General features: G+C 39.3%; 1 protein-coding gene across 4 annotated transcripts in view; it reads right to left on the bottom strand.

Annotated features, from left to right (window-relative positions):
• ctnnd2a (catenin (cadherin-associated protein), delta 2a) overlaps positions 1 to 26,480 on the bottom strand; it is a 256,392-nt gene that overhangs the window by 205,195 nt on the left and 24,717 nt on the right. For all 4 annotated transcript variants that reach the window (XM_075452088.1, XM_075452090.1, XM_075452089.1 and 1 more), the window contains exon 2: positions 12,278 to 12,408. In XM_075452088.1, coding sequence (XP_075308203.1) covers positions 12,278 to 12,406 — 129 coding nt within the window. In that variant the 5' untranslated portion in view covers positions 12,407 to 12,408. The remainder of the gene's footprint in view (positions 1 to 12,277; positions 12,409 to 26,480) is intronic.

Below are 26,480 nucleotides of genomic sequence, written 5' to 3'. Positions count from 1 at the left end.
TGGCCGCAGTAAAACTCTGGGAGAGCATGGTGGACGGATTACAAATGAACACAAGATCTAGTTTGGACTTGTTGGGGCATCGCTGTGAAAAACCTGGGAGGTTGTAAACCTAGTAAGCTGCTACAGAAAGCTACCAAGACAGAAAAGTCAGAACATAATGTCAGTACTAAGAAAGTTCTTTGACTCAATAACAGGAGACAGATTTTTCCACCATCTTTGTTTTAACACTAATCTCTAGGTAGAGCTGGGCGATAATTCGATCTCGAATCGTGATCGCGATAAAATTTTGATCGATCTCAATAATCTGCTCGTGACCTACATTTGATAGGCTATCACATGGCAAAGGTAAATGCAGCAACAGTATCAGCGTCAGAACATAATAACAGTATCTCATGAGCAGGGAGTCCGACACGAAACAGAGTAGTGTGTTACGTCGAGCTCATGTTCCGACAAAGACGGGGAATACCGCTAATCTTTTTCATCACCTGAAGCAGCGCCACCCGTTTGAGCAAAGAGAATGCAAACTTTTTTTGATTAGTTGATGTAAGAGTGTGATGTCTGTCATTATTGACAATCTTTACACGCACATATGCATTGTAGTTGTGTTCCCGCTCAATGTTTAATAAAGAGAGCGGCACCTCCTCACTGAAGCAAGCGAGCGAGTTCAGAGCAACATGTTTCCTGTGTGTTTCTTATACAAGTAACTGAGTAAGTTTACTACCTGTGAGAGATGTCTACATCAGCTGAAACGTCAGGAGAGAGCTCCCGAACAGCAAGAGAGACCACCGCTGCTGGAGAGCAAACAGTTGACCGGTCAGATATAGGATTTTAATTTAAAATACCTTTTCTGTATTTATCTGAAACAGTTGTATGTGTGTACATGTGTCACATGTCATGTTCAACTTTGACAGAAAATAAATATTTAATTAAAAATTAACCTTCTGATAACATCAAATCTCAATAAAGAGTAACAGGGAACATTTAAAATTCACAAAATAGTGATTTGTTTTATATCGTGATATATATCGATATTGACCGATATAATAAAAACATATATTGTGATATGACTTTTTTGTCACGCCATGGGACTTATGTCTTAAGTTTTATGTTACGTTTTGGTGTTCAGTTTATGTCCAGGTTTTGCTTTTCAGTATTGTCATTCACGTCACCTGCACTCATTTTCATCAGCTGCACTCATCAGTTCCCCACAGTACTTAGGTTCCCTGTTTGCTTTCAGTTATCGTGAGATCCTTGCACCATACTATGCACCTTCACGCCACGTCTAGTTTTTCGGAGTTAAGTATTTATCCATGCCATACTAAGTTGTTTGTTTTGCTCCTAGCCTTGTTAATGTTTTTTTTGATTCCACAGTTTAGGTTTCTTTGTTATCCGGCTCAGCCGCGCCTTTTGTTTACCTTTTTTTTGTGAATAAAATCCCAGTTTGCTTTCATCCTCAAAGTCTGCATCCGCGTCCTACCTCACCACCCCTTTACTGACATTTTTCCCATATCGCCCAGCCCTATCTCTAAGGCAGCACAAATCCTAATATTTTGTTTTGATGTAAAAATGAAACATTAAAAAAACAAACAAAAATGTTCACAAGATTGTATGAACAAGTTTTTCAGAATTGCTCTAGAACAGTTGGCTGATTTCTAGACCAGTTTTGTAGAGGAGTGCAGTTAAATAGTTTTAAGGCACAAAGCATCAGAGAAGAAGCCTCTGTGCCTGTGACTGTGTATTTGTGGCTTTGGGAAGTGCACAGTTAGAGTGCACTTTAGAGGCACACCGACTTTAGCACAATAACATCAGCACTTTCTCAGCATCCTGTTTAGCCCGTGAGGTAGAAGCCCGTAGAGATACTCCCATTTTGGGTAGAGATCCTATCGCTAAAAGAGCAAGGAGACTGGTACAGGGAGAGACTCTGGGTCCTACCAGGCAGACGCTCTGTCTGCAGCCGGGGTAGGAAAGATAGAGCTGCCAAAATGTACTGTGAGGAATCAGACAGGCTGTCATTACCTCTTTGTCTCAAAGAAAAGTCTGATTTTATGATATAAACTCCAATGTCAAATAATAAATTAATTGAGCACTTCTTAAGTCTATTATGTTTCTTTTTGCAGTCAAATATTTCTTTTCACAGTTTTTCCCTATTCCACATTTATTTTGCCATGCACATACAGAGGCTGCCTGTGTGCGTGTCTGTGCCGTTTAGTGATTAGGCAGATGCCAAGTATCACTTTACTTGCATACCGTGCAGTCACGCAGAGCTGAACAGGTAATGGCCTGCTTCAGTTTGAGACAGTTGACCGTTAAAATTTAGTTTAATGGTAAATTGGTTGTACTTTACTACAACAGCCTCAATGAAAATGATGCAGATACCAGTAAAAAAGTTAGGCTGAATCAGATCATATAAGTGTACATAAAATTCTCAAAGAGCGCTCCTCACCAAAGTTGACTGATTGAGGGTCAAACAGACAAGTCCATTTGGGTTTTGTTGTTTCAGGGTTGTGGTAACTGTATGACTGAGAACCAGTTCTGAGCAATCATTTCATCATAGTTAAAGATTCTTGAATACATTAATGTGTTTGTTTTTTTTAACTTCATGAACCAAACTTTGCTGAGTGACAGCAGCATCTGGATGTGCATGGTGAACTGGGTAAAGAACAGAAGAAAGGAGAAATTGGTTCTAAAAAAAAAAAAAAAAAATAAATGAATAAAAAAATAATAGAGCCAGGGCTCCAGACTGCAACCAGTTACTATTTGCAAACGTTTTGGGTCATTTCACTTAAGATCATTATGAAATACCAGGTGTGTGTGCCTGTCTTATGTCAAAGAGTCTGCAGAGTTAACACATCCATGTCATAACCATAACGTGGGTGACAAGTCACAAGCACAATTATACACGGAATCAGTTACACACACACACACACACACACACACACCTAAATTGCATCCGGTCAGTGAGGAACCTACGGCTCTTTTACACCACAATAGGCGCATTCCCACTGTAGGAACCTTTTGCAGTTCCTATAACCTTTTCAGGAATAGTGACTTTTTTTTTCGCACATTCAGACATACAGGAACTAGGGACCACGGCCCTCAGTTCCTATAACCGTTTTAGCTCCTTCTCCGAAGCTGGGTCTTTTCTGGGTTCCACAGGAACACATTTGGTGTTTGGTAGCTTCGCCCCTTGTCAGATTTCCGCTTCTTCATTTCCGCTTCTTGTGGCCCTGTTGCAGCCACGAAGACAGCTACGAAGTTTTCTTCTCTCCTTACTTTTCGCGGGTTTTGTTTTGTTGTTGAGTGTGGCACTAAAGTAACACGTCAGTGTCACAGACGGTTGCGTCGCATCAGTCCCTATCAAGGTCCCCGACTTGCAAAATGAAACAGTTCCCCTGGGGAAGGGCAGTTCATAGAACGGAATTCGAGGTGAACAGTTCTTAGAACTGCGTTCTTAGAACTACTCTGTCCGACTGTGGCTCATGATGCCATGAACAAGCAGCAATGATGGAACCCCATGCTGTGTCTTCTCACATTGGAAGTGTCAGGAAAAACAATTGCTCTTGAACAAACCGCAAAGAAAACCTCCTACACAAAATGTATGCTTGTGCAAGAGGACAGCAGGAATCTATAAACTAATGTGGAAAGTAAATAAACGAACAAAAAACAAACAGACCGTCTGCATAAAGTCAGGTTATTATTGGATCTATTTATTATCCAGCATGGTTCTAGCACAGATATAGGTTGCCTGTGCCTCAATTCAAACTAACACTTAATATTAATTGTTTTGTAAATGTATGTTTTTTATTACGCAGTTATGATTTATGCACAGAAAAACAGCAGTTAAAGTCGCATAAACTCACTATAGAGTAAATCCATTACGCTGAACAGCTTTTCAGAGTGTTCTTACTCACTGCTCGACTCAAACAGCAATTTAACAAGACGTATCAGCCAAAAAAAAGCCCCAAAAGGGGCCAGACGGAGCCGACGGTGTTTTCACAAGAGAAAAAAGATGGTTTCAGATAACAGACGCTCCAGACATTCCCGATGGCTGATTGTCCGCTTGGTGTACGAGAGCCTTTCCAGTCAACCTCTCTTCCCTCAATCCTGTTTAAACAGTCAATTAATTGATGTGGTGATCCTAAATTTTGTGTTGATGCACCTAAAAAGGAGCAGAGCCCAGGGAACAAAACACTACTGGATTTCTTAAGGGCTTTACACACACACACACACACACACACACACACATCCCAACAGTGCCAAATAGCAAAACAGCCTTTCGTCCGACTAATAATTCTTCTCCAGCTGCGGCGCTTCAGAACCAGAGTGCAATAACCAAATACAACCCTTTTTATTTCTACCTCAGTCTCCCACATATTGCAGCTATCAGTGAGTAAATAGCAGGGAATACTGCTATAGTGATTCACCTCCAACTTCAAACTTATATAAAAATCATTACCAAGTCGCCATGGCAGCATTTACCTTTATCTGTAAGCCACAAGTCATAATCAAGAAAAGGTCTCCAACATGGCATGGCATTTGTGGTTGATGTGTGTGCTGCAGGATACAGAAACACACTGAAAAAGGCTGAATATTACACACAGTACTGCATGAATGACTGAGTAGGTAACTGCTGGATAACAACTTTACTGTAGGCCAGATAGTTTTGTCTTCAGAAAGTAACAAGATTTCTGTTACTGTGTATGCATGTGTGTATATCCTATTCTTCCCTGCTGAGTGTGTTTCCTGGTGAAACAGCAACTTTACATATAAACAGACAAAGGCAGTCAAATAGTGCCATAGGCAGACATACTGAATAGAAAAATGAGCCTGAATGATACATACGATAAAAAGCTGCAGTTACTCAGTCACACACTCGGCATACAACCACTGAATGCAAGCCCACTGATTAAATGATTCTTTCCCACACTGGCACAGTGAACATGACAAATGCTGAAGGACACAGTAAATGGCAGAGGCACCAAAACCAGTCTTTGGACTGAAAAGAGATGGCAGTACGACTGGTGGACTATTTAAAAGCATAAAGTGGACAGAGAATGTGAATCTGCATATTCACATTATTCTGCATCCATATTCCAAGTAAAGTACCATTTTTTTTTTCCATTTGGTGACAATGTAATAATATTGGGAACACAAGTTTGTTTTTTCCCCCACATCAACCGATGTATTTGAGAGGGGAGTCTCTTTTCTTTTTTTTTTTCCCCTTCACTTTGACCCTGTGACCGAGTGAATTAAATGAAAAGTTCCAAAATACAACAGGCAAGTGGCCCCAATATACAGTACAAATCTGCTGTAAGAGCAAGTTCTAACCGGCACACAGACACCTGTACAAAATCGGTTTTTAAAGCAAATTTTACACAACTTGGAGACGGTCAGAAAAAAAAGCACTTTTAACAAGCAGTGCAAAAGTCAAGCTTGGTGAGAACACATCGGTAAGATGAAAGTTTCAGGCGTACAGTTAAGACCAAAGAAGTGCACTTCAAAAATAACCATCGACTACCAGTTATTCTCAATACACTGAATACATTATCCATCAGTTCCCAAAAAGGCCTTGCTTGCAAACTACCTCTATCGTATGTCACCCATGATAATCAGAATGCTTTACAGATATTTTGAGCACAGATTTAACTGACCCAGTGCGAAGTGAATACACTACAGTTCAATAACATGAAGGAAAAACAAACTTTTTTTGTTGTTGTATTTTTTTCTCTCAAGATTAAATAAGTAAATGACAATTAAAACAATGATGACAATGACGACCACATTTACAACATACCATAAAAATTATTCTTGTGCTTATGATTAAAACTAATGTATTAACAAATATTTACACTGAATTATCCATCCATCCATCAATCCATCCATCAACTGCTCAGAGTCTATCATTTCAAAACAATGAAAGTACAAAGACGGAGAATCCGCTCTGTCTTCTTTTGTTCTTTTTTAATTTCCCCCATTGGGGGATGAATAAAGTATTTTTCTATTCTAAAAACAGTTGATAAGTTAAAAAAAAATTAAAAACATAATCAATGATTAAAAAAAATGTAAATTGCAATCAATAACTTTGCTAGACTCTAAAGTGTAGGGGTTAGGAATATAAAGCATGATTGTCCTATCGAAAAGCCAGAGTACTTTTTCTCTGGAAACTGCCTGCTGGGAGTTTAGAACAACAAATACCATCAAACTAATTATTTGGACGATGATAAACTGAGAATCAATCGGGGATGAAGCAAAACATGAGAAAACATTCAGATCATCATTTAGCAAGAAACAAGGTTAAATTTCCAGGGCTTATTCCCGGAGCAAAGCAGGACATTAACTCCAGCTAAATTAAAATATGCATAAAACTGATAGATTGGAGAGCAAAACAGCACTGGTTAAATTGGTCTCTGTGGAGCTCCCCTAAGGCAAGTTGAGACATGATGCAACACAGTGCAAAACTTCTGGTGAAACTCAAAAGGCTCAACTTGTAGCACTATGGGAGCTGTTGAATTTGAAAGAGACGATAACCAATTGAAATTCATCAGTGAATGTGGAGACTTTTTGTGGAGAAACTGATAAGTTTCCTGACGTGTGTATACTCTGTTATGACGATTCATTCTGAGAAACATGACAATAATAAAAGTACACATCAGTGAATGTGGATAATTAATTTTTCAGCTTAAGGAACACATTCAATTTCATGTTTTGACTACACATTTCAAACTACAATAAAACATGTCCACAGGAATAATGTATTCCTGTGGACATCTTCATCTACTTCATATGCTTTGGGCTCTGTGACCAGAATGAGAGGAGGATGAAAGGCATCAATCTGGCTCGTGTTCATATGTTGCTGGCTAACTAATCTCTAAGTCTTTTTGCACACACACAAAAACAAAGACAAAACTAACATATGTAGAGTAGAGATGTGGTTCCAAGACCTGCTGCACCACATTGGTGTGCCAAGTAGAAAATCCATGTGTGCCAAGAGATTTTGTGACAACTGTACATTATCATCGCCACATACAACTCTACAAATATTTTTTTTTTGTATATGTATGACCTTTTATTTACTGCACCAATACTTTGCTCCCAAAACAAAAAGTAAATTCTTTAACCTATAAAAATGCTTCCCGAACACACCATTTAAAGAAACCCGTCTTCCTTTACATACTTTCAAAATAGGGGGTATTTTTTCGAGAGTGACACAGGAAAGGTTCTGCCTGATAACTTTTTCACCACGACCAACCCCCTAATTAACTACCAGTGCAAATGATCTCCAACCTAAGGAAAGGGAGGAAAAATGACTCAAGTGACGTTTTTATGAAAATGAATCACGTGGCTTCAGATGGACAGTGTAAGTCAAAAGCCTTCAGTAGAACTTGGCTAATGCTCACTGCTGCTAAACAAGCTGAAGAGGAAATCCTCCATCCACATTCAAAAAGGTCAGTCTTTACCAGATGTTCATCTTAACCTGATCTTAACCTTTACAACAGGAAGCAAGCCCGTTAGTTGGATTGTGTGCAAAGTATAGTGCTAGATTCAGATGCTGCAAATGTGGTATGAAAACTTGGCCCTGAAGAGCAAACCATAACTTAAGAAAAAAGGCAACACCTCATAAAACACAACAAAATAACATGGCATTAAAAGCAACATTACATTTCAAAGGAAAAGGTAGGGACAATAGCTTTGATGTGATTGGAGAAAACCCACGTCTGTCGCAAGAGTCATTTCTGGTTTATACCACTCACATGAGTCCCCTGAAGCTATAAGCACTTTCAGCTTCCCTTAAGCCGCCATTGTCACAGCCCACAACATACTACGAAATGGCACTACATTTTGTGGTAATACCTTGTTTTGTTTTCAATTCAATTCTTTTTGGGGTCAAGCATAAGTTCACAGAGTAGAAGTGGCAGAGTCCATGTAATATTCAAGAGCAGTAATATCATTTTACCAGCTGGTGCCATATTTCCAATCTCAAGTGTTTCACAGATTGACATGGATTGTCAAATATAGCAGGAGGAACTGACAATAACAGCATTATGGTTCAAGATATCACTCTTATCTTTTGTCAGAATTGCATCCCTCTTTCTTATCCTGTCTCATTACTGAGATCATACAACAGCCACCAGGGCCAACAGTGGTTTGCTCACCAACATGGATCCAGTATACTTTATTTTTTCCTTTACCGCCAGCAACACAAATGCACACACAAAACACACAGGCAGACAGATGGTTTCTACTAAATTAATTCCAAGTCATGCATGTGTTGCCCACACATGTGCATCCTCAGAGGACACCACATTGAGAGGTGTGTGAGGCATGATTATGTGCCGCCGTGGGAGCTGGATTGCTGGGTTACTGGAGCAAGCAGGCATACATACCTGGACAGAGAATGCATAGAATATGTACACTATAATTAGAGTTAACATTTGAGCAACTATTATTTACATCATGCATCAGCTATACCCTTGAAAATGCAAACATATACACATAATGTTCAAAGAGGCAATAACTCTTGGACTGGGTAGATAACTGCATACGTTTAGAATGTCTTTACATGAAGAAATATTAAAACAATATAAGATATTAATATATTAATGTGCACTGTGTGGTATTGTTTTAGCTATGAAATATCATGTTGTTGTGCAAAAGGACTATCTGAAAGCAAGGATATTATCCATGCACATTACCATACCAATAAACAATTCCATTACAACCAGACCAGTACAGCACAGAGATAAAGTGTGAACAAAGCAGCATTGGATTTGCAGTCTAAATGACAGCTAAAGGTTAATACTAAGAGAGTGCTAAAATGTTCAAACATCAAGGTGAGTAATTCGGGAACTAAATTTGGTACCAAATGTGCACCATGTCCAACTGTCACTGACAATTCACTTTACTGTGCATATCATAGGTTATGTCCAACTGCTTATACTTACCGTGCAAAGTGAAAACTTTAAAAGAAATGGTCATGTCTAACTAATCAAGCTGATTCTGACAGAGTCAAAGTTTTAGTCAAGACGAGACAATGCTCTAAACACAGATGCAACTAAAAGTTAACATGAATATTTCACACAAATCTTCAACAAATGTGCACAAGAGCTATCCAGTCTTGACATTTTCAAAGGGGGGCGTGCACAAAATATGAAATATAGTCACAAACTCCTAAATTACGTTAAATAATGGACAAAATAGTATTTTTTGCTGCAGGTGTAAAAAAAAATGTTATCTTTGACCTCTAAGATATAACATTTTACTTCCCCTTTTCATCATACATGAGATTACAGTGAAATGGATGAAGGTCAGTCGGAAGATCCAATCATATTTCTTAATACGCAAGAGTAGGAGGAGAGGAGAGAGCAACAGAAGGGAGTACTTAGTCTCAACCCCTTTAGAAATGTCATATTTTGCATTACAGACGCTTAATGTCGAGGTCCATTTATACACTTGTGTTGTAAGTAAACCATACAAATAAGGAATTGATCTGATCAGCACAAACATAGTCACAAGCACCAGTCTAGACATCAAGCAGTGCTGATAATAGACAACACTTTTGGATTTTTGTTGCCTGTGAATTGTTTATTGTCTGTGCAATTAAACGTTTTTTTTGTCATTCATATTTTTTATTCAATAAGAAATCTGTTCTAGTCGTGCTCTAGGCTGTTTTCAACAATCAAGCGTACACTGCTTTGGTTTACTTTGTGTTTCAATGAGAGCGAGAGGAATAGGATGCATGTTTGTGCTGCCAATAAATAGTTATCAACTGATGATATTTTCTTTTCAATTCAATTAATTGATATACTTTCCATGTTTGCTTTGTCCTGTTCATTGATATGGGGAAGCTTTAATCTATCAATACAGATACTTATCTGTTTTTTACTAGATACGGTATGCTTTGATAACTCGGCACCATGACTGATCGATGATATTTCCAAATGGAGGAAAATGTTGTGCATTCAAGCAGTAACAGCAGACATTCCATCCCATGTGCTGCTAAAGTAGAGCTGATCAAAGTTTTTTTATTTATGTTTTTATTGCCATTTTATAACTGAAATAACTTAGAATGTTGAAGAAAAATAAATCCCTCATGAGAATGAATTTTTAGATATGTGAAAAAGCAGAGGAAAATAAGACTTTAACAATGGTTGCATTTCTTTGATGTATTCCTATGTTGGTAACTTGTGCTACATTTGCTCTCCCAAAGGGAGAGACGAGATGTACATTCAAATCTGTTTTTTGCAAGGATAAATATGGCATGCTTCAGTGACTTCAGTAATGTATAACCACTGGGTGACTTCTCTGTTTGGGGAAAAAAAAAAACAAAAAAAAAACAGAAATGAATAGCATTGCAAAGAGGAAAAAAATCGAATTACTTTGATGACTTGCCCTTGACTTAGTTAGGGTAAATAAACTAATTTGTGATATTTAGTTAAGGAAAAACTTTAGAGTAAGTGTGGATAGGTAAAACGATAGATTCACAGCGTATTGCACTTGTTGATGAGCTAAATAAAAAGCATTCCATTACAAAACACAAATCGCTTTGTTTTTGCTTCTTCAAAAAGTACTTTTTTTTTCACTGCAGATGCAAAATTATGAATAGATATATCCATGCGAGGTTGTTTCATACCTCAGTCATGAGCCAAATATACAAACTGATGGATCTATTGATTCAGTTGTACACAATTACACAACATATATACACAAACTCTATTTGAAACTAAATGTAAAGCCACTGTCCCACACACACACAGTCACAACATAGCAGTTCAGAAATGTTCATGCAATGTTCCCACCTTGCAGCTGGTGTGAAGTCTGCATAAAACATTCTATTTAGTCAGAGTAAGTAAGACATTATTCTCCTGCAGAGGTGTAAATCTTTCTTTCTTTTTTTTTCCCAATAGGTTTCTGTTACAATACAATTACTGATTTGATGCATAGGAGTGCCACTACCAGTTTTTGAGTGACAAACCTCATTACCATGCATATTGTACATGTTGCCACAGAAGTCCAGAAATCCCAATTATATTTATTCGGCTTTCTTGACTTGTGAGTTCTGTACTTGGTCTTGGCTATGGAGAGCAAGAATAGACTTCCTGTAAATTAAGGTTATGGGAGCTTATATCACAGTTACATGGTCTGTAAACTTTGGGTTCTAAATCCAAATCCATCTAGATAAAGGTATGAAATTTGCCACAGATCTGGTGATTTTATTCCCTCTCTCAGCACCATATGCAAGGTTGACATAGACTCATTAATTGTTGGCTGATCATTTAAGGTACTTGTGTACTTTAAGGTTATGAGGGTAAAGTCAGGGAGAAAATAACCACCCTGGTTGCTGTGCGGCAGATTTTACACATGTGTGCATCTTCATTAGGGTGCATTTTCAGGTAAATAAGTAAAACCAAAGTCTGCAAAGATGCCTTTCACCTTCAAACCTTATTAATGTGCATTTTTCAAATCACTTTGCCAAGTTTTTCCTCTGCCACATCACCAAACATATAATGGTATCATTAGCATAAAACTGGAGCTACGCAATGTAATTTATTCTTCATGGGAGATTAATAGTAGTTGAATGTAATGTAACAAGTTAACTTTCCAATATTAGTCCTCCACTGAGGGTCAGAAAATTACCACATAATGATGGACTTTAATTTTACGAGGACTGCCAATTCCATTGCGATCTGTGCACCGATGTTGATTCACCCACATCTGCATCCCGACACATCGTAGAATAGAGAGATTACCACTACTGTTTTGCACCCATCTCAATTCTCCCTCAGACCAAATTAACTCCATGTGACCTACATCTGCACATTTGCTTCTTACTACCTCCAATTCATTAACCTCTCCTATTATTCCCATAATCCAGAAACCAGCCAACATGGCCTCACCTCTTCTGTAACTAAAGTAACCTTTTAGCTCTCCCTTTTAACAAAGTAAATGCTTTGATTTAAATACCTTTTTCAATCATGTCTACACTGAATACAGTTCTTGCCCCATAATCTACATGATGTTCTTCAATTATACTCACATTCCCTTGGCACCAATCAATCTCAGGTTTCCCTTTATCACTTTAAAGATTGCTATTTCTCTGTACAACAGTGACAAGCTCCCGGCCTGCTGCATAGAAAGCTGCTCATTGGCTTTGAGGCAAGAGTAGAAGAGCAAGTGCAGTTAAAATCACAAGCAAAAATAGTTGCTTCTCCAAGTTAAACATGTAACACGTTTGGCTCTTTTTTAACCACATACCCAACCAGTAAATAGAGTTCTTTACCTGTTCTTTAACAGAGGCAAGGATGGAGGATGTCGTCTCTGTCTCAGGTCTGTCTCCATTGGAGGACGGCATTACAGGGGGAACCATGGCCCCTTTCTCCTGCTCTGCTGGCTGATCTGGCACCGGCATTGCTAATATTAAAAACACACACACACACACAAAGAAAAAAAACACAAGTGTTGAACTTAGTTAGGGAGAGAGCTGTCACTGATTATCCAATCAATTCCACTTTGATTTGAAGAAACAGAGAATGTGTACTGCAGCAGAGATGTAGAACTTGTGACTACCTCAGTAACAGTGATTGCCTCTTTGCAAAGTATTACCGAATTAGAATTTGGAATCACTTCAGGTTGAATGCAAGTCATATGCAGTTTAATGATTGCACAGTCCCAGAAAATTACCTGATCTGATGAGCAGTTTACATCAATTCATAACATTTTATATTTATTTCTGACACCAACTGCCAGTGCCGTAACCAGCATTGAGGACACACAGGTCATGACCTCGGTATTTTCCCCGGTGTTTTTTTTAATTTTAAATTTTTTTTTATTCAGAGAAATGTCAAATTAATATAAGATGAAAATCGTTCTGACTTTGATTGGTGGAAAGATCAGCATGCATTCTCATTTGTTTTTCTGAAAATAAAGTCCACATAATCCCTTTATCATCACGTTATATTTTAAAACTGAGCGGAAAAACGCCACCCGACTTTTTTTACTTTTTTTACGCCACCCGCCATTGGAAACATGTTTATCATATTACACAGCGACGCGAAAGTCAGCTAGGAAATGGAAGCAAGATGAAGAAATCTACTAAACAAACTAAACTCAGCTTTGGAAAGCCAACTGGCCAGGGGAAAAGAAAGAGAGAAGGTGAGTTCATTTCGCCAATCGCCAGTGAGAATGAGTGACAGTTCATAATGTTCATATGCGTTCAAAGCGCAGCTAGGAATAGGAGGATGCTATCGTTGTCCTCAGCATTTCAAGCAACAGTCACAAAGCCCCTTGGTTAGGATTTCGTTTTCCAGTCGGCACAAACACACTGCACACAAATCTCTCTCTCAATTCGATTTTCCAAAAAAAAAGTAGCGACCTTGGAATTGTTGGGAATCGTGACACGGCTTGGGCTGTTAAGCTAACTTTTTTTTTTTTAATCAGGACTTGACAGTTTTGTGCCAACTGTAGCTAGTGGTCATTCAGCCTCACTAGCTACAGTTTTGTTCAGTGCTATATGGCTTCCTACATGTAAATAAAGCAGACTAATAGAAACTGGGTCAGAAACTTATATTTTTCATTTTACTTAAAACAATTGATGATGCACACGGGGCAAAATAACAGAATGAAATACCCCGTGTACTCTCTCATATGACACAATCTTGAGGTTAGTTGTGCTGCTCATGGTGCATTATGAAGCCAAGTTTTACCAGCATTTAGCTAGTTGTCAGGCCCAGCATGATACCTCTGTCTTCTCTGTGTTGAGTGAATGGATTGAATTGAGACTATACATCTAAAATACAGCCAACATCTTGTGGTCTGTTTGGCACATTCTACGATGTTAATTTAGTGGGTGGATTCAACCAGTTACTTAGGTAAAATGATTGCATTTTTCCTAATGAACCATTTGGATTTTATTGCAAATGGTGTCTAAAATTTTGCACATCGGTTAGACCAATAACCCAACTCATTCATTTGACCTTTTAGTGGGTCATGCACATGCATGGTGATGATGGTGACAGTATATATAATAATAATGTAATATTATTCTGGGGCTGAGGTTGCCGAGGTGGTCAAAAAACTCCTCGGTGGCAAGGCCCCGGGGGTGGATGAGGTCCGTCCTGAGTTCCTCAAGGCTCTGGATGTTGTGGGGCTGTCTTGGTTGACACGCCTCTGCAGCATCGCGTGGACATCGGGGGCAGTGCCTCTGGACTGGCAGATCGGGGTGGTGGTCCCCCTCTTTAAAAAGGGGGACCGGAGGGTGTGTTCCAACTATAGGGGGATCACACTCCTCAGCCTCCCTGGTAAGGTCTTTTCGGGGGTACTGGAGAGGAGGATCCGCCGGATAGTCGAATCTCGGATTCAGGAGGTGCAGTGTGGTTTTCGTCCTGGCCGTGGAACAGTGGACCAGCTCTATACCCTCCGCAGGATCCTGGAGGGTGCATGGGAGTTCGCCCAACCGGTCTACATGTGTTTTGTGGACTTGGAGAAGGCGTTCGACCGTGTCCCTCGGGGACTCTTGTGGGGGGTGCTCCGGGAGTATGGAGTGCCGGACTCCTTGATATGGGCTGTTCGGTCTCTGTATGACCGGTGTCAGAGTTTGGTCCGCATTGCCGGCAGTAAGTCGGACATGTTTCCTGTGAGGGTTGGACTCCGTCAGGGCTGCCCTTTGTCACCGATTCTGTTCATAATTTTTATGGACAGAATTTCTAGGCGCAGCCAGGGCGTTGAGGGGGTCCGGTTTGGCGACCTCAGAATCGGGTCTCTGCTTTTTGCGGATGATTTGGTTCTGTTGGCGTCGTCAGGCCGTGACCTTCAGCTCTCACTGGAGCGGTTCGCAGCCGAGTGTGAAGCGGCTGGGATGACCATCAGCACCTCCAAATCTGAGACCATGGTCTTCAGCCGGAAAAGGGTGGAATGCTCTCTTCGGGTCGGGAATGAGATCCTTCCCCAAGTGGAGGAGTTCAAGTATCTCGGGGTCTTGTTCACGAGTGAGGGACGAATGGAACAGGAGATTGACAGACGGATTGGTGCGGCGTCTGCAGTGATGCGGGCTCTGCACCGGCCCGTCGTGGTGAAGAAGGAGCTGAGCCAGAAGGCGAAGCTCTCGATTTACCGGTCAATCTATGTTCCTACCCTCACCTATGGTCACGAGCTGTGGGTAGTGACCGAAAGAACGAGATCGCGAATACAAGCGGCCGAAATGAGTTTCCTCCGCAGGGTGTCTGGGCTCTCCCTTAGAGATAGGGTGAGAAGCTCGGTCATCCGGGAGGGGCTCGGAGTAGAACCGCTGCTCCTCCGCATCGAGAGGAGTCAGATGAGGTGGCTCGGGCATCTGGTGAGAATGCCTCCTGGACGCCTCCCCGGTGAGGTGTTCCGGGCCCGTCCCACTGGGAGGAGGCCCCGGGGAAGACCCAGGACACGTTGGAGAGACTATGTCTCTCGGCTGGCCTGGGAACGCCTCGGGGTCCCCCCAGAAGAGCTGGAGGAAGTGGCCGGGGACAGGGACGTCTGGGTCTCTTTGCTCAAGCTGCTGCCCCCGCGACCCGATCCCCGGACCAGCGGAAGATAATGGATGGATGGATGGATGGATATTAATAATAACAATAATATTAATGGTGATGCTGATGATGATATTTTAAAACAGATGACACAGGAGAGGATGAGAATGAGGGAGTTGAAGAGAGAGAGTCAGTAGAGGAAGAAAGGGGAAGAACTGAGTCTCACTCACTCACTCAAATACTCTACTTTTGTGATCACATTGTTATAATAAACTTGTTCACCTACATATTCACCTCCTTGATGGGCTTGTGATTTACCTCTGTTTATTCACATTTACAAACTGTATTTTAAAAAGTCAACATATTAGGATGTTTTTTTTGTCAAAAAAGATTTATCGCAATATTTGACCTCAGTATTTGAAAAATCCTGGTTACGGCCCTGCCAACTGCAATAAAGTTGTGTTCCTTTTTCTTTCCCCAAGTCAGACCGAAACTACACAAAGAAAAAGACAGCAAAATGCCAGGATCTTAAACAAAGTTGAGTTTGACTGAAAAGAGAGTGAATTGTAAATGCTAGTGGTTAATATGTGAAACCTGTCAATAACTCAGTTATTGTGTTCCACAGCCCTGAGGCTACAATACCATGGTTACAGTGAGTAGTTGTGCCATGTGAATAAGCACCAAGAAAATTTACTTTTTTTCAAACATGAATTAGATACATTAGAATTACAAACACACAAACAGCGAGACTTGTGAAGTCCTTGTAGACTCGTTAAAATGAAATGCTCCACAAATCACAATTTTAATTACTTTTTTCAAAGTATAGTCAAGAGATACATTTCTCTAATTGACAGTTCATTTCAAAGAGATAGCTCTCTCTGTCATGGTTACTGACTTGAAGTAACAAAAAGAAATGATAATAAGTTGGTCTTTGTCTCACACCAACTTAATAAAATAACATCAGCACTGCATGAAGTCATCTGTATTTTCCTTTTAAAGAACTTTATCAGAAGCTCTGGACACACTGAGAATGATAGTAGATGCATAATTTTACACTTATACCAAAATATAGTTTACTGCATGAAGAAATGTTGTCGGGCTAAAAACAATGTCAATGTGATGCTACTAGAGTCACAATTTGTACTCCAAGCCCAGATAATCATTCCTTTTATTTCCCCAATTTAGAGGAATAACAAACCACAGACTTTGTTGTTATACAAAAATATCTGCTTCTTTCTACTACTGTTTAATCAACTGATTTAGTCATTCTGTGAAATTAATATCACAAACTGACTTTTTCTTGTACCATAACTGACGGCATTAGGTCTGGTCCAAGATGAAAAATAAAAATAACAGGAAAAAAGATATCCTGACAAAAAATACACCATACTGCAGGTCAGTGGACACGTCTGCCAGCCTTCAGTCACATTTAAAAACTGCAAAAATATTTAAATCAGATAAGACAGATTCAGCAATACCTGAAGACAAATAATACAAGTCTGGTCATAAAAACAATTCCATTTCTAATTATCTCAAATTAGTTTTAATCACCGTTTAAACATATGTAGCTCTTTCCTGTCTCAGCAGAATGAGATGGAAAGACAAAGGAAGATAAAAGGGTCTCAATAAAATTGACTTGCAAGTTTTAGAGTAAACAGCCTACAGGGACAAGATTTTGTCGATGCAGAAGCCTGACTTCAGTGGTAGACTAAATAATGAACTGCCTCAGTGTGGCATTTGATCATCGAGTCTCCTGCTTTATAATTTGCTGTTAGTCTCAATTCTTTACTTTTTAAATTTGCAGAGATATAAATCTATGCATATAGCTTGGTTTACATTCTGCTTGTGCATGTATACCTCTCTGATGAAGACTATGTAAAATATTTAAATAATGTTTGATCTTTTTTAACTGTTTTTCTGAGCAAATATCAGAGATCTAATCATGGACTAGAATAGAATAAAATAACCTGTATTATCCCACGAGTGAGAAAATTGCATGATACAGAGCTCTGTGACGAAGGAATATATACAAGATAAATAAACAAATGCAAGACATAGGTATGTACAAGATGTAAAAATCATCCAGACACTGAGAGTGAGCAATTCAAGTCACATCTCAAACTGTAAGTCATGGAGCATCTAGAGAAGTCTGAAAATTAAACATCCTGTTAAGTCTATCAGCAAGTGAGCTAGCTGGCAGACAGCAGGCTAGACAGGGTGGTGTGGGTAAATAAAAGATGCTAGTGAGATGGCCTGCAGATGGTAATTTTCACTCTTACTGACAAACACCACTTCTGTGTCTGGCATCTCCCCTCCTGAGTGAAGATGAGTCACCAGAGTTTGGCTCCTAAGTAACCAGAAACCCTAACAAAGACCATATTAGACATGCTGGCTGACTGGTGCATTTCTTTTGAATGAGACTGCCAAATGTGCAAGTCAGTGGGTAGAGGAAAGATTCAATTGACCATTTTTGCGAATTGATGTAGTTTTTTTCCTCTACAGTAAACACCTCTGGAAACTAACCTGAGCCCTGTGGTGCCACAACAGAATAAGCTGACGTGAACATTTACTCTATCAGTAATTTCATACGTGGCATTTTGGCTAGGTCTTCTCTGCTGTTGCGCTTTGGTTTTTGTTTCAAAACCATTCCAGTAAAATCTAACAGCAATTATATTTTAATATAAGCTAATAGTCCTTCTCTAATGGCAGGAAAATCACAGGTGTAAATAATAATAATTATGCCTTCTTTCCATTTAGCTGTGCCAGTGAGTCATGCCAATGCACCATCCTTTATAACATCAGAGCTCTGGCACTAAACAAAGAAAATTTACAGCCGTTATTAGGTGAAATTGTTTTGACAAGTAATAATGTATTTTCACTTTGGATGTGTGATAAATTGTACTTTTATTCAAATTTACAAATCTGCAGTGCAGTCTGAATAAATGTGGAACTAGAATCAATTCATTGTTTTTGCATTTACTGACAGACTGAGAGTGCCTTAAGGCATCAGTTCATAGGGAACCCCCCCTTATTCCAAAGATAATTCAAAAAGATTCAGGCAAATATCATTTCGTAAAGCAAGCAGAAACGGGTCTGTATGGCTCTGAAAATAACTATATTTGAAGACAAATTAACCTGAACCACTGAAGGGAGAAAAAAGTAAAAGCACCCAAAATACTATTTAGGAGAGACTGCATGTCACAAAACACATTTATTGGCTGAGGAAGTTAGTAATCATGTGTAGAGCAGGCAGACCATCTTTGTCATAAGCATCCAGCAGGTGCTGTACTCAGTAAATTGCAAGGTTGGCTCACTGTTTTACGGGCTGCTGCAGAGATAATTCCGGTGCCAACACATTTGCCATCAAATGTCACAATACTCCACCCCAATATTCTTCCAAGGCTATTGACAGCAGGCACAGTTGGGCTGCTGTTGAATAGATGTGTTACATCCTGCAGGGTATGATGAAACAGGAACCTCGGCTTACATAGGGATTTGGTAGCTCTTGGGACATATTTATTGCAGCGCATTCTAGCTGATTCGAGTCGTTTGCAGCTTCCCATCGAACTGAGGGGGAATGATGGTCTAACAATTCATTTGGCTCAGTAATTGATAAAACATGCCTGCCATCTCTGCCCACATGGTGGAAAACCCAATCTTTAGTTGCTGGAAGAACAAAGTGGAAATAAACAAACAAAAGGAAATCCCCATACATAACTCAAAGGTTATTTGCAAACTGCGGTGTACTTTTTTTTTTTTTTTGAGGCATGCAACTGCAACATAAATTCTCACCATGAATAATCTGATCTACATGGTACTTGTAGCAGTAATACTCAGTATAGTGCATAACATAATTCCTGATGGATATATAATAGCATGTGAAGGAGCTACCCCTCATCTGAACTCTAAATAGATTAATCTATCAATAATAGAACCTTTTGTTGACAATAGGGTGGTAAACGAAATGAATACTGGAAACTAATCAATACTAAAAATGTGTATCTTATGACATACTCATTTGCAACAGAATCAATACCATCAGCAGTGTCTTTATCGCTCACAATTGACAGACAACTTCACACAGCACTGCTGCAGATAGAGGCCGACAGCCTGTTCCCCCACGAGCCAATGAACACATTTCTGAGTTCACACTACTGACCTGGGTGCTGCCTTCAGCATAGAACAGTTGTTGTAAGTGCTTCAGACTGCAAGTAAACTTGTGCAACCATTTTTCAAGACCACACAGCATAGCATGTACTTTTTTAGTTTTTTTCGACTCAAATATCAAATGAAACACCAGGAGGGAGATCACAAACACAGTATAAAGTTTTGAGAAAGGCCGCTCATTTACATTGTATATGGACGTTTGATATAATAGAGGAAAAACCTCTGTCTCATACTATAAATATATGCATGAAATACAATGGGACACAGAGGTCACTCACACCCTGAGTCAGGAGATTTTGTAGGATGGTCACCTCTGACACATGCTCACAGCTGCTCCCTTCCAGAAGAACACACTTTACATGAACATGTGCACAAACCCCCACATTTCACATTCATTACATGCACAAACCTTCCCCTTAGGTTCTGTATGGTGTCCTTTCCCTTTCACCTATGACCCGTCAGCTGTCCGATTCATTAATTTCATGACTTGTTTGGTTTTGGCTGCACTGCTGAACCCTCTGACCTTTTCGTCTCCATTAATTCAAATTTTCAAGCTCTTCTCTCTTTAAACTTTCCTCCTCTAAAATGCAATTAGTGTGGTTGACAAAACAGGTTAATGATTTTGGAAATAAACCGTCGCTGTTCGGAAAATACAATGACCTTATTTTGACAACCTGCAGCTACATAGCAGCAATAATCATCAATTAAAAACAAAATGTATCTTTCTGTCCATTTTTTTTACCTTCAGTTCAGTCACCTTCTTCCATCCCTCGGTTATGTCTCAAGTATTGCCTGATAAGGAAGCCAGTGTCCTAACCAAAAAGCACAAACGTCTATTGGGCAATGTTGGGAGTTAACATATGTTTTTTACCATCTAAACAGTCACCTCCACCTGAAGGCACTTACTGCTAATTACAGCAGCAATTCGCAAGCAGTTAATAAAAGCAGGAAACCTATAAAAACCTTTGCTAGCATAACAAGAGCATATACGTAATGCCATTGAGAAATAGCCGCTTAAAAACTCTGCCATTAATCAGCAGTGATAACAGCATTGGTTTTTTTTTCATAGAAAAACAAAACCATGGAAGTGTTTTTGATATGCAACAGGTTAGCTAAAGCAAGTAACTATTAACCGTGCCACAATGACACACAGCAGCCAAAGACCATTCTCATTCCTTTTTCCTTTTTCAAAACTACGGGGCTCACAAATTTTAAACTACCCGTGGAGTGATGACCACGTCCAGCTGTTGGTGTCTAGAGTCAAATGAGATCATTTATTGAGCAGCTGTGCTTTCGAATTGATCCACCAAGTGTGATAGTGACTTCTGCTGACAACCAGTGGGCGTGGCCGTGACGTCACCAAAGCGGTCCATGACCATCCCTTACCATTTCAATGAATTTTCTAATTGACTCAATTTTCCCTGGTTCAATGTGTGAAAAAAATTCTATAATGCTGATACCAAGACTTAAAGAGGAGTAAGTTTGGGGCATAACCAGCTCAACTGACATGCCTCCTCTGGAGTGACTGCTAAACAGTTTTGCTCTCCCAGATGTATGAAATGTGTCATTTTGTGACAAAGTCTTCAGGACATTTTCCGCCACTCCATAGCTGGTTGGTTCATGTCTTGAACATTGATTTCAGTGTGCTTTAAGTAGTAGCCTTAACTGTCATATAAGTATTATATAGCCTATTCTGAATGTGCAAAGCAGCTGAATGCAGCAGTTTGAATTTATGACTCAGACATCAATAAGTGAACCACAATAAAACACTTTCCAATTTAAAACTGGCTCTTGTGCCCATCCCTTGCTGGTAATGGCTTTATTAAGGTACAATCTGGAAAAAATATATAATAAAAAAATACAATCAGTCTACTGCCCTAAAAGGAGCTAATGTGACACATTTCTAAGGAAAATTCTTCTGAAATGGCTCACTTCAACATGGCTATTTGTACATTTTAGGCAACATTTCTGATGACCTAAAGCCACGCTTTGAAAATAATAGTATCTTAAGGGGGGTCTCTTGACTCCTTAAGTATTTGAGGTGCACATACACAGGCCAACAACTGTTAATGACGGCTTTGAATGGGTCTACGTGCTGTCTGCTGTTATGAACTATGCATGCATTTTAAAACTGCCTTTTGCCACTTTGATGATTTAATTAGAACTGTTCATACAACTTGATAGCTATATCAGACAGTGGTGTCATGTCACATGGTAACTCATATCTTCTGCTTTTCAAAATTCAAAATGAGGAACACGTCATTTAAAACTGACAGAAGTGCTAGACTTTGGGAGGTTTTAATACGTTGTAACTTATCAGCTGTGTGCACCTTTTCATCATCCTCAAGAGCTTAAATAATAATCATCCCTAACATATGGTTAATAATGCTAATGTCATCAGAACGAAGGAAAGCTTGGAAAATGAAGAAATGATAATTAGAATTTCCACACCCAATTTCCCCAGCCAATCACTCCTGACTTGAGGGACCTGAAGGGCCGCTGTGCTGTACAAGAATTATTCAGAAAGTCTTGCAAATATGAATGTCTTGGATGATTGATAGCTCTAATTTACCTCCACATAACTTCTATATTAAACTCTGAATGATGCATAATTCAGTTAGTAGAGCTGAGACATGAAAAAGGTGCGTGCAAGTGAAAAATGCACATACAAACACAGCACAGTACTCCTAAAAGATGATGATTTTACAAACTAACCCTATGCACATCACAACAACCTAAACAGGTAGAATATGTGGACAATACCACCTTTATCTTACTTAATCACGTAAGCTACATCCATCATTTGCAAATTAGTAGAATTACTACGGTTGCAGTCAGATGCAGAAGTTTGGGATTCTGCTAAAACGGGCTTTGCAGCTGGATAAGTCGAGTTTTTTTAAATTGACGATTGGTGGTCACATGAGGCTGGGGTGGACAGGTACAATCTATTACAGTCAAAATAGCATGTTTACCATTGCTAAAGAAGCTCAATTGTGATATTATTGGCATTTGTCAGCATATCAATTTCTGATCTCCAACGAAGAAAATGTCACAAAAGGTCAGATTTTCCCAGTGACTACCTTGAATGTATTGCTAACCTTTGTATTTAAGTCATTTCTGTGTACAGCTTACACAGAAAACCTTAAATCTCTCTTGATCCAATGTTTGTTGTTAATATAAAAGCCACAAAGTAAAAAAAGAGGTCTTAAGAGTTCTGACTTTCCGCTTCTGCGATACATCAAATTCACAATTGAGTCATTAACAGAACTATGCACTATGCAAATAGTGGTTTGGTCACCTGTAGAACTGTTTGTTGTGCTTTTACATACCTGGACCACACATTTTTCTGTTGGGATCAAAGTGTCTCATTTGAGAAGTCAACACTGCTCAACTTGGGACACAGTCGTGATTCTTTCCTTTTACAAGTCACAAGCAGAAGGAAAGCAGAAATGGAGAAAATGTGCTGCATTTGATGTACCTGAGAACAGATAAGTAAGGACACAAAATCATGTCGTTTTCGACCTTGGCGTTCTCAGTGCACAAATATTACTGCCTCCAGGTTTGCTTTGTTGCTTTGCTATTCACAGCATGTCAGCAGTTATGTAAAAGAGACGAGCTAAAAGCGTTCTAGAAGTATGCTACTTTCTTTATCATTTCATCAAGAATATAAAGACATTTTATTTAGGCTGCCTATTTGGTGGATTATAATGAATAATTCACCAAATAAAGTATGGAGGGTGGGGTTAAGAATCCTAATGGGACATCCTTTTGACTATACAGAGAGCCTCAAGAATCATGAAATATCAAGGTTTAATAAAACAGGTCACAAAAGTTAATTGCAACGTGTTTGGATTCTGCTTAATTTTTTACATCTCAAATAGCAGAAATTCTCCTTTCTGACATTTTCCTCTATAAAATCTCAACCAATGGCAGATGTTTCAAATGCTTGTGACAAGGTTTTTACAGTACGACACACGACGCATATTTTTAAAGCTCTTTTTTCTGACTTTAATCGTAATAATTCTGAAATGTTGCAAAAATCGCTTAGATTTGACTTATTTGTGTGTCATGACAAGGATCTTGTTGAAATGAAAACAAATCTGTAACCCTCTTGCTGTGAGGTGCGAACCACCACAGCACAGTGCAGCCCGAAATAATTCCAACTAATACATTAACTGATGTAAATTGGCTAATTTACAAAATGCTTCAAAACTGATGTAGATATTTGGTTTGGTATTCACTCCTTTGCCAAGGAAATCCAGTCCTTATAAATGTGCTGGAAAGAATTAAAGAGTGAACTTCAATTTGCATATTTCTTAAATGTGTAATGGCGGCTTGTAAAAGTTTTATTCTCAAAAAAGAATATCGAAGAAGCTCAGAGAACCATAAAAGAGGCAATATCAGACCGCAGAGTGAGACAGAGATGGGTGTGGCTCGTGACTCCAGCAGCCTCAGTGATTGAGGAGGCTGGTCACAGACAACTGGGATCTGAAGCCTGAAGCCATATTGTGCCTCCTTTGAAAAGCCCCAAAGCAAACAGCGAACAGAGACAGCAACATTGATTATTTCAATCAATACCCCAAGCTATTGCTACTTTTGCATTTCTATGATATACACTACAGAATTTCCAAAAGCACACCAATTATTTAGAAGTCTTATATACAAACAAATACATATGAACTGAATTTATCTTAAAGGAGAGGAAATATATGCATATCATTTAAACTTCTGTTGTTGTTTTAGCCTGGAGTGGTGAACATGTACACACATGTGCACACAGTTCAGTCAGGCAGCTGGGAAGCCATGAGATGGCTGACCTAGATTGGATGCTAGGTTTGAAGGCAGGAGAAACCATCTGCATACAAAGTCAGAGATCTCTGAGCCAACAGAGGGTGAAACAGGGAAAAAAAAAATAGAAATAATTCCTTTTTTCCTCATACTGAATATGTTCTATATAGTTAGTTGTTTTACTATTACAAAGGAGTGAGACCAGGACAGGAAAACTGGATACAGAAATCCAAGCAGTGGCAGAATAGCATACCTTGTGGTGTTATTTGACACCATAGAAGAAAATACTCCATTGTCTTTACAGACAGGAGTACATTATATGACTGAGTTACTTAATGGACGTGCAGACCAGTGCAGTAAAAAGCTCAACTTGCAAGGTGAATGTGTTCTAAAGTACTTAGAACCGATCGCTATAAAGCATGCTGTTCATTAACGATTGTAGCCAGATCTTATGGGCCAATATTTAAATGCATTATCTCCCTCAAGGATCATCACACTTGAACAAGCACAAACCAAGACATTAAATTAGCCTTCTACATGTCAATCAAAAATTAGGGCAGTTATATTAGTCTGTTGGCAGTGTTTCCTTTGATTTTAAAATGATTTACATCCAATGATGACTGGTATGCATATCAGTAAAAATGAAAAGACACAGAAACAAAAACATACCAGTAAGCAACAGAAATGGTAATACAAATGTTGGTCTAAGCTAATGCAATTGTGCCTGGAAATAACGAGGGCTCAAAAGTAGGTTTCATTACCTTCACTGGTAGACTGTTATATTCAGTGGATCATTAACACATCTGAAATAATACTGTCAACCCCCAAAGCTGGAGCTGTCAGTAGGAAGGTAGCCATCACCTCTGAAACCCAGGATGTGACACCAACAGGGAGTCGTGCAAATTCAAGCCTCACAGCAAAAAAAAAGATGAAGAAGACTACTCAATATGCATAAATGATATATATCATATAATGTAAGCGCAACCTATTCAGGGTGAATCCTGTCTCTCAAACCAATGTCAGCTGAGAAAGTCTCTAGCTCCCCAAGGTAACGTGGGTGTAGTTAATGGCTGAATGGATGAATGGGAAGGAGAGGCCAAATGCTCAAGAGGATAAGAACTATAGTTAAGCAGCATTTAGACAAGAGAACAGGAGATGAGAGGGTGGCAGGAACACAACGAAGAAACTAAAAGAGTAGGTCGGATGAAATCAGACATAATAATCCCTGAATATCCATTGCCTCTTTTGTGTTGCACCTCCCTCTTTTCTCCTTCACACATATCAAAACAATGTGCACCTGATAATCTCCTTATAATCGACTCACTGCCAACAACACACACAGGATACAACCAAGAACACTGACACCACATTGACTGATTTTCTCAACAAAGTGGAATATTGTGTCAAAGGCTGTGGCAATGTTGCATTTAATAATTAGCAACAGGCTTTTCATTTGTGTGACTTGATATGTAAACATGCTGCAAATACAGCGCAAGCGTACTTTTTCAACCATTCGCACTTAAAGGTGGGGTATGAGATGTTTTCTGGAGCATTTTTTATCATATTGTCTGAAAACCTCCTCACGACCCCATTGCACCCACTAAAATAGAATGTTTGGGAAAAAAATTAATATTTTAGTCCATTGTAGAGGGTGTAGCAAGAGGAAATGTCTGACCAATAGAAGTAATGATGAGAGTTACTTCTATTGGATTCTGACACGCCAATCAACCGTCAGCCCCCCTCCCCCCTGCGCGTTCACAGACTCGTGACTCGTTCATGTGTTTTGAAGGCGTGGTTTCGAGGGGTGGGCTGAAGGGAGAAGCAAGGTTGTGTATTTTCAAAAATATAGCTTGCAGGAACCGTTTTTCCAAGATCTCATACCCCACCTTTAAGTGGTTCATAAGACTTGACTCAGTGATTGTTTGCAGTGCTTGTGAATTATTGTGTCTCAACGTTTTTCTAAATATCAGTAAGTCACTCAGCCAGCCTGGTAATAACCTATCCCATCCTTCTTTTTATTTTCCCTCTCTGAAA

This window comes from Odontesthes bonariensis, chromosome 20 (assembly GCF_027942865.1).
Source record: "Odontesthes bonariensis isolate fOdoBon6 chromosome 20, fOdoBon6.hap1, whole genome shotgun sequence".
Classification (NCBI taxonomy): Eukaryota; Metazoa; Chordata; class Actinopteri; order Atheriniformes; family Atherinopsidae; genus Odontesthes; species Odontesthes bonariensis.
The sequence above is the reverse complement of the archived record's forward strand: the minus strand, read 5'-3'. Positions and strand labels throughout refer to the sequence as shown.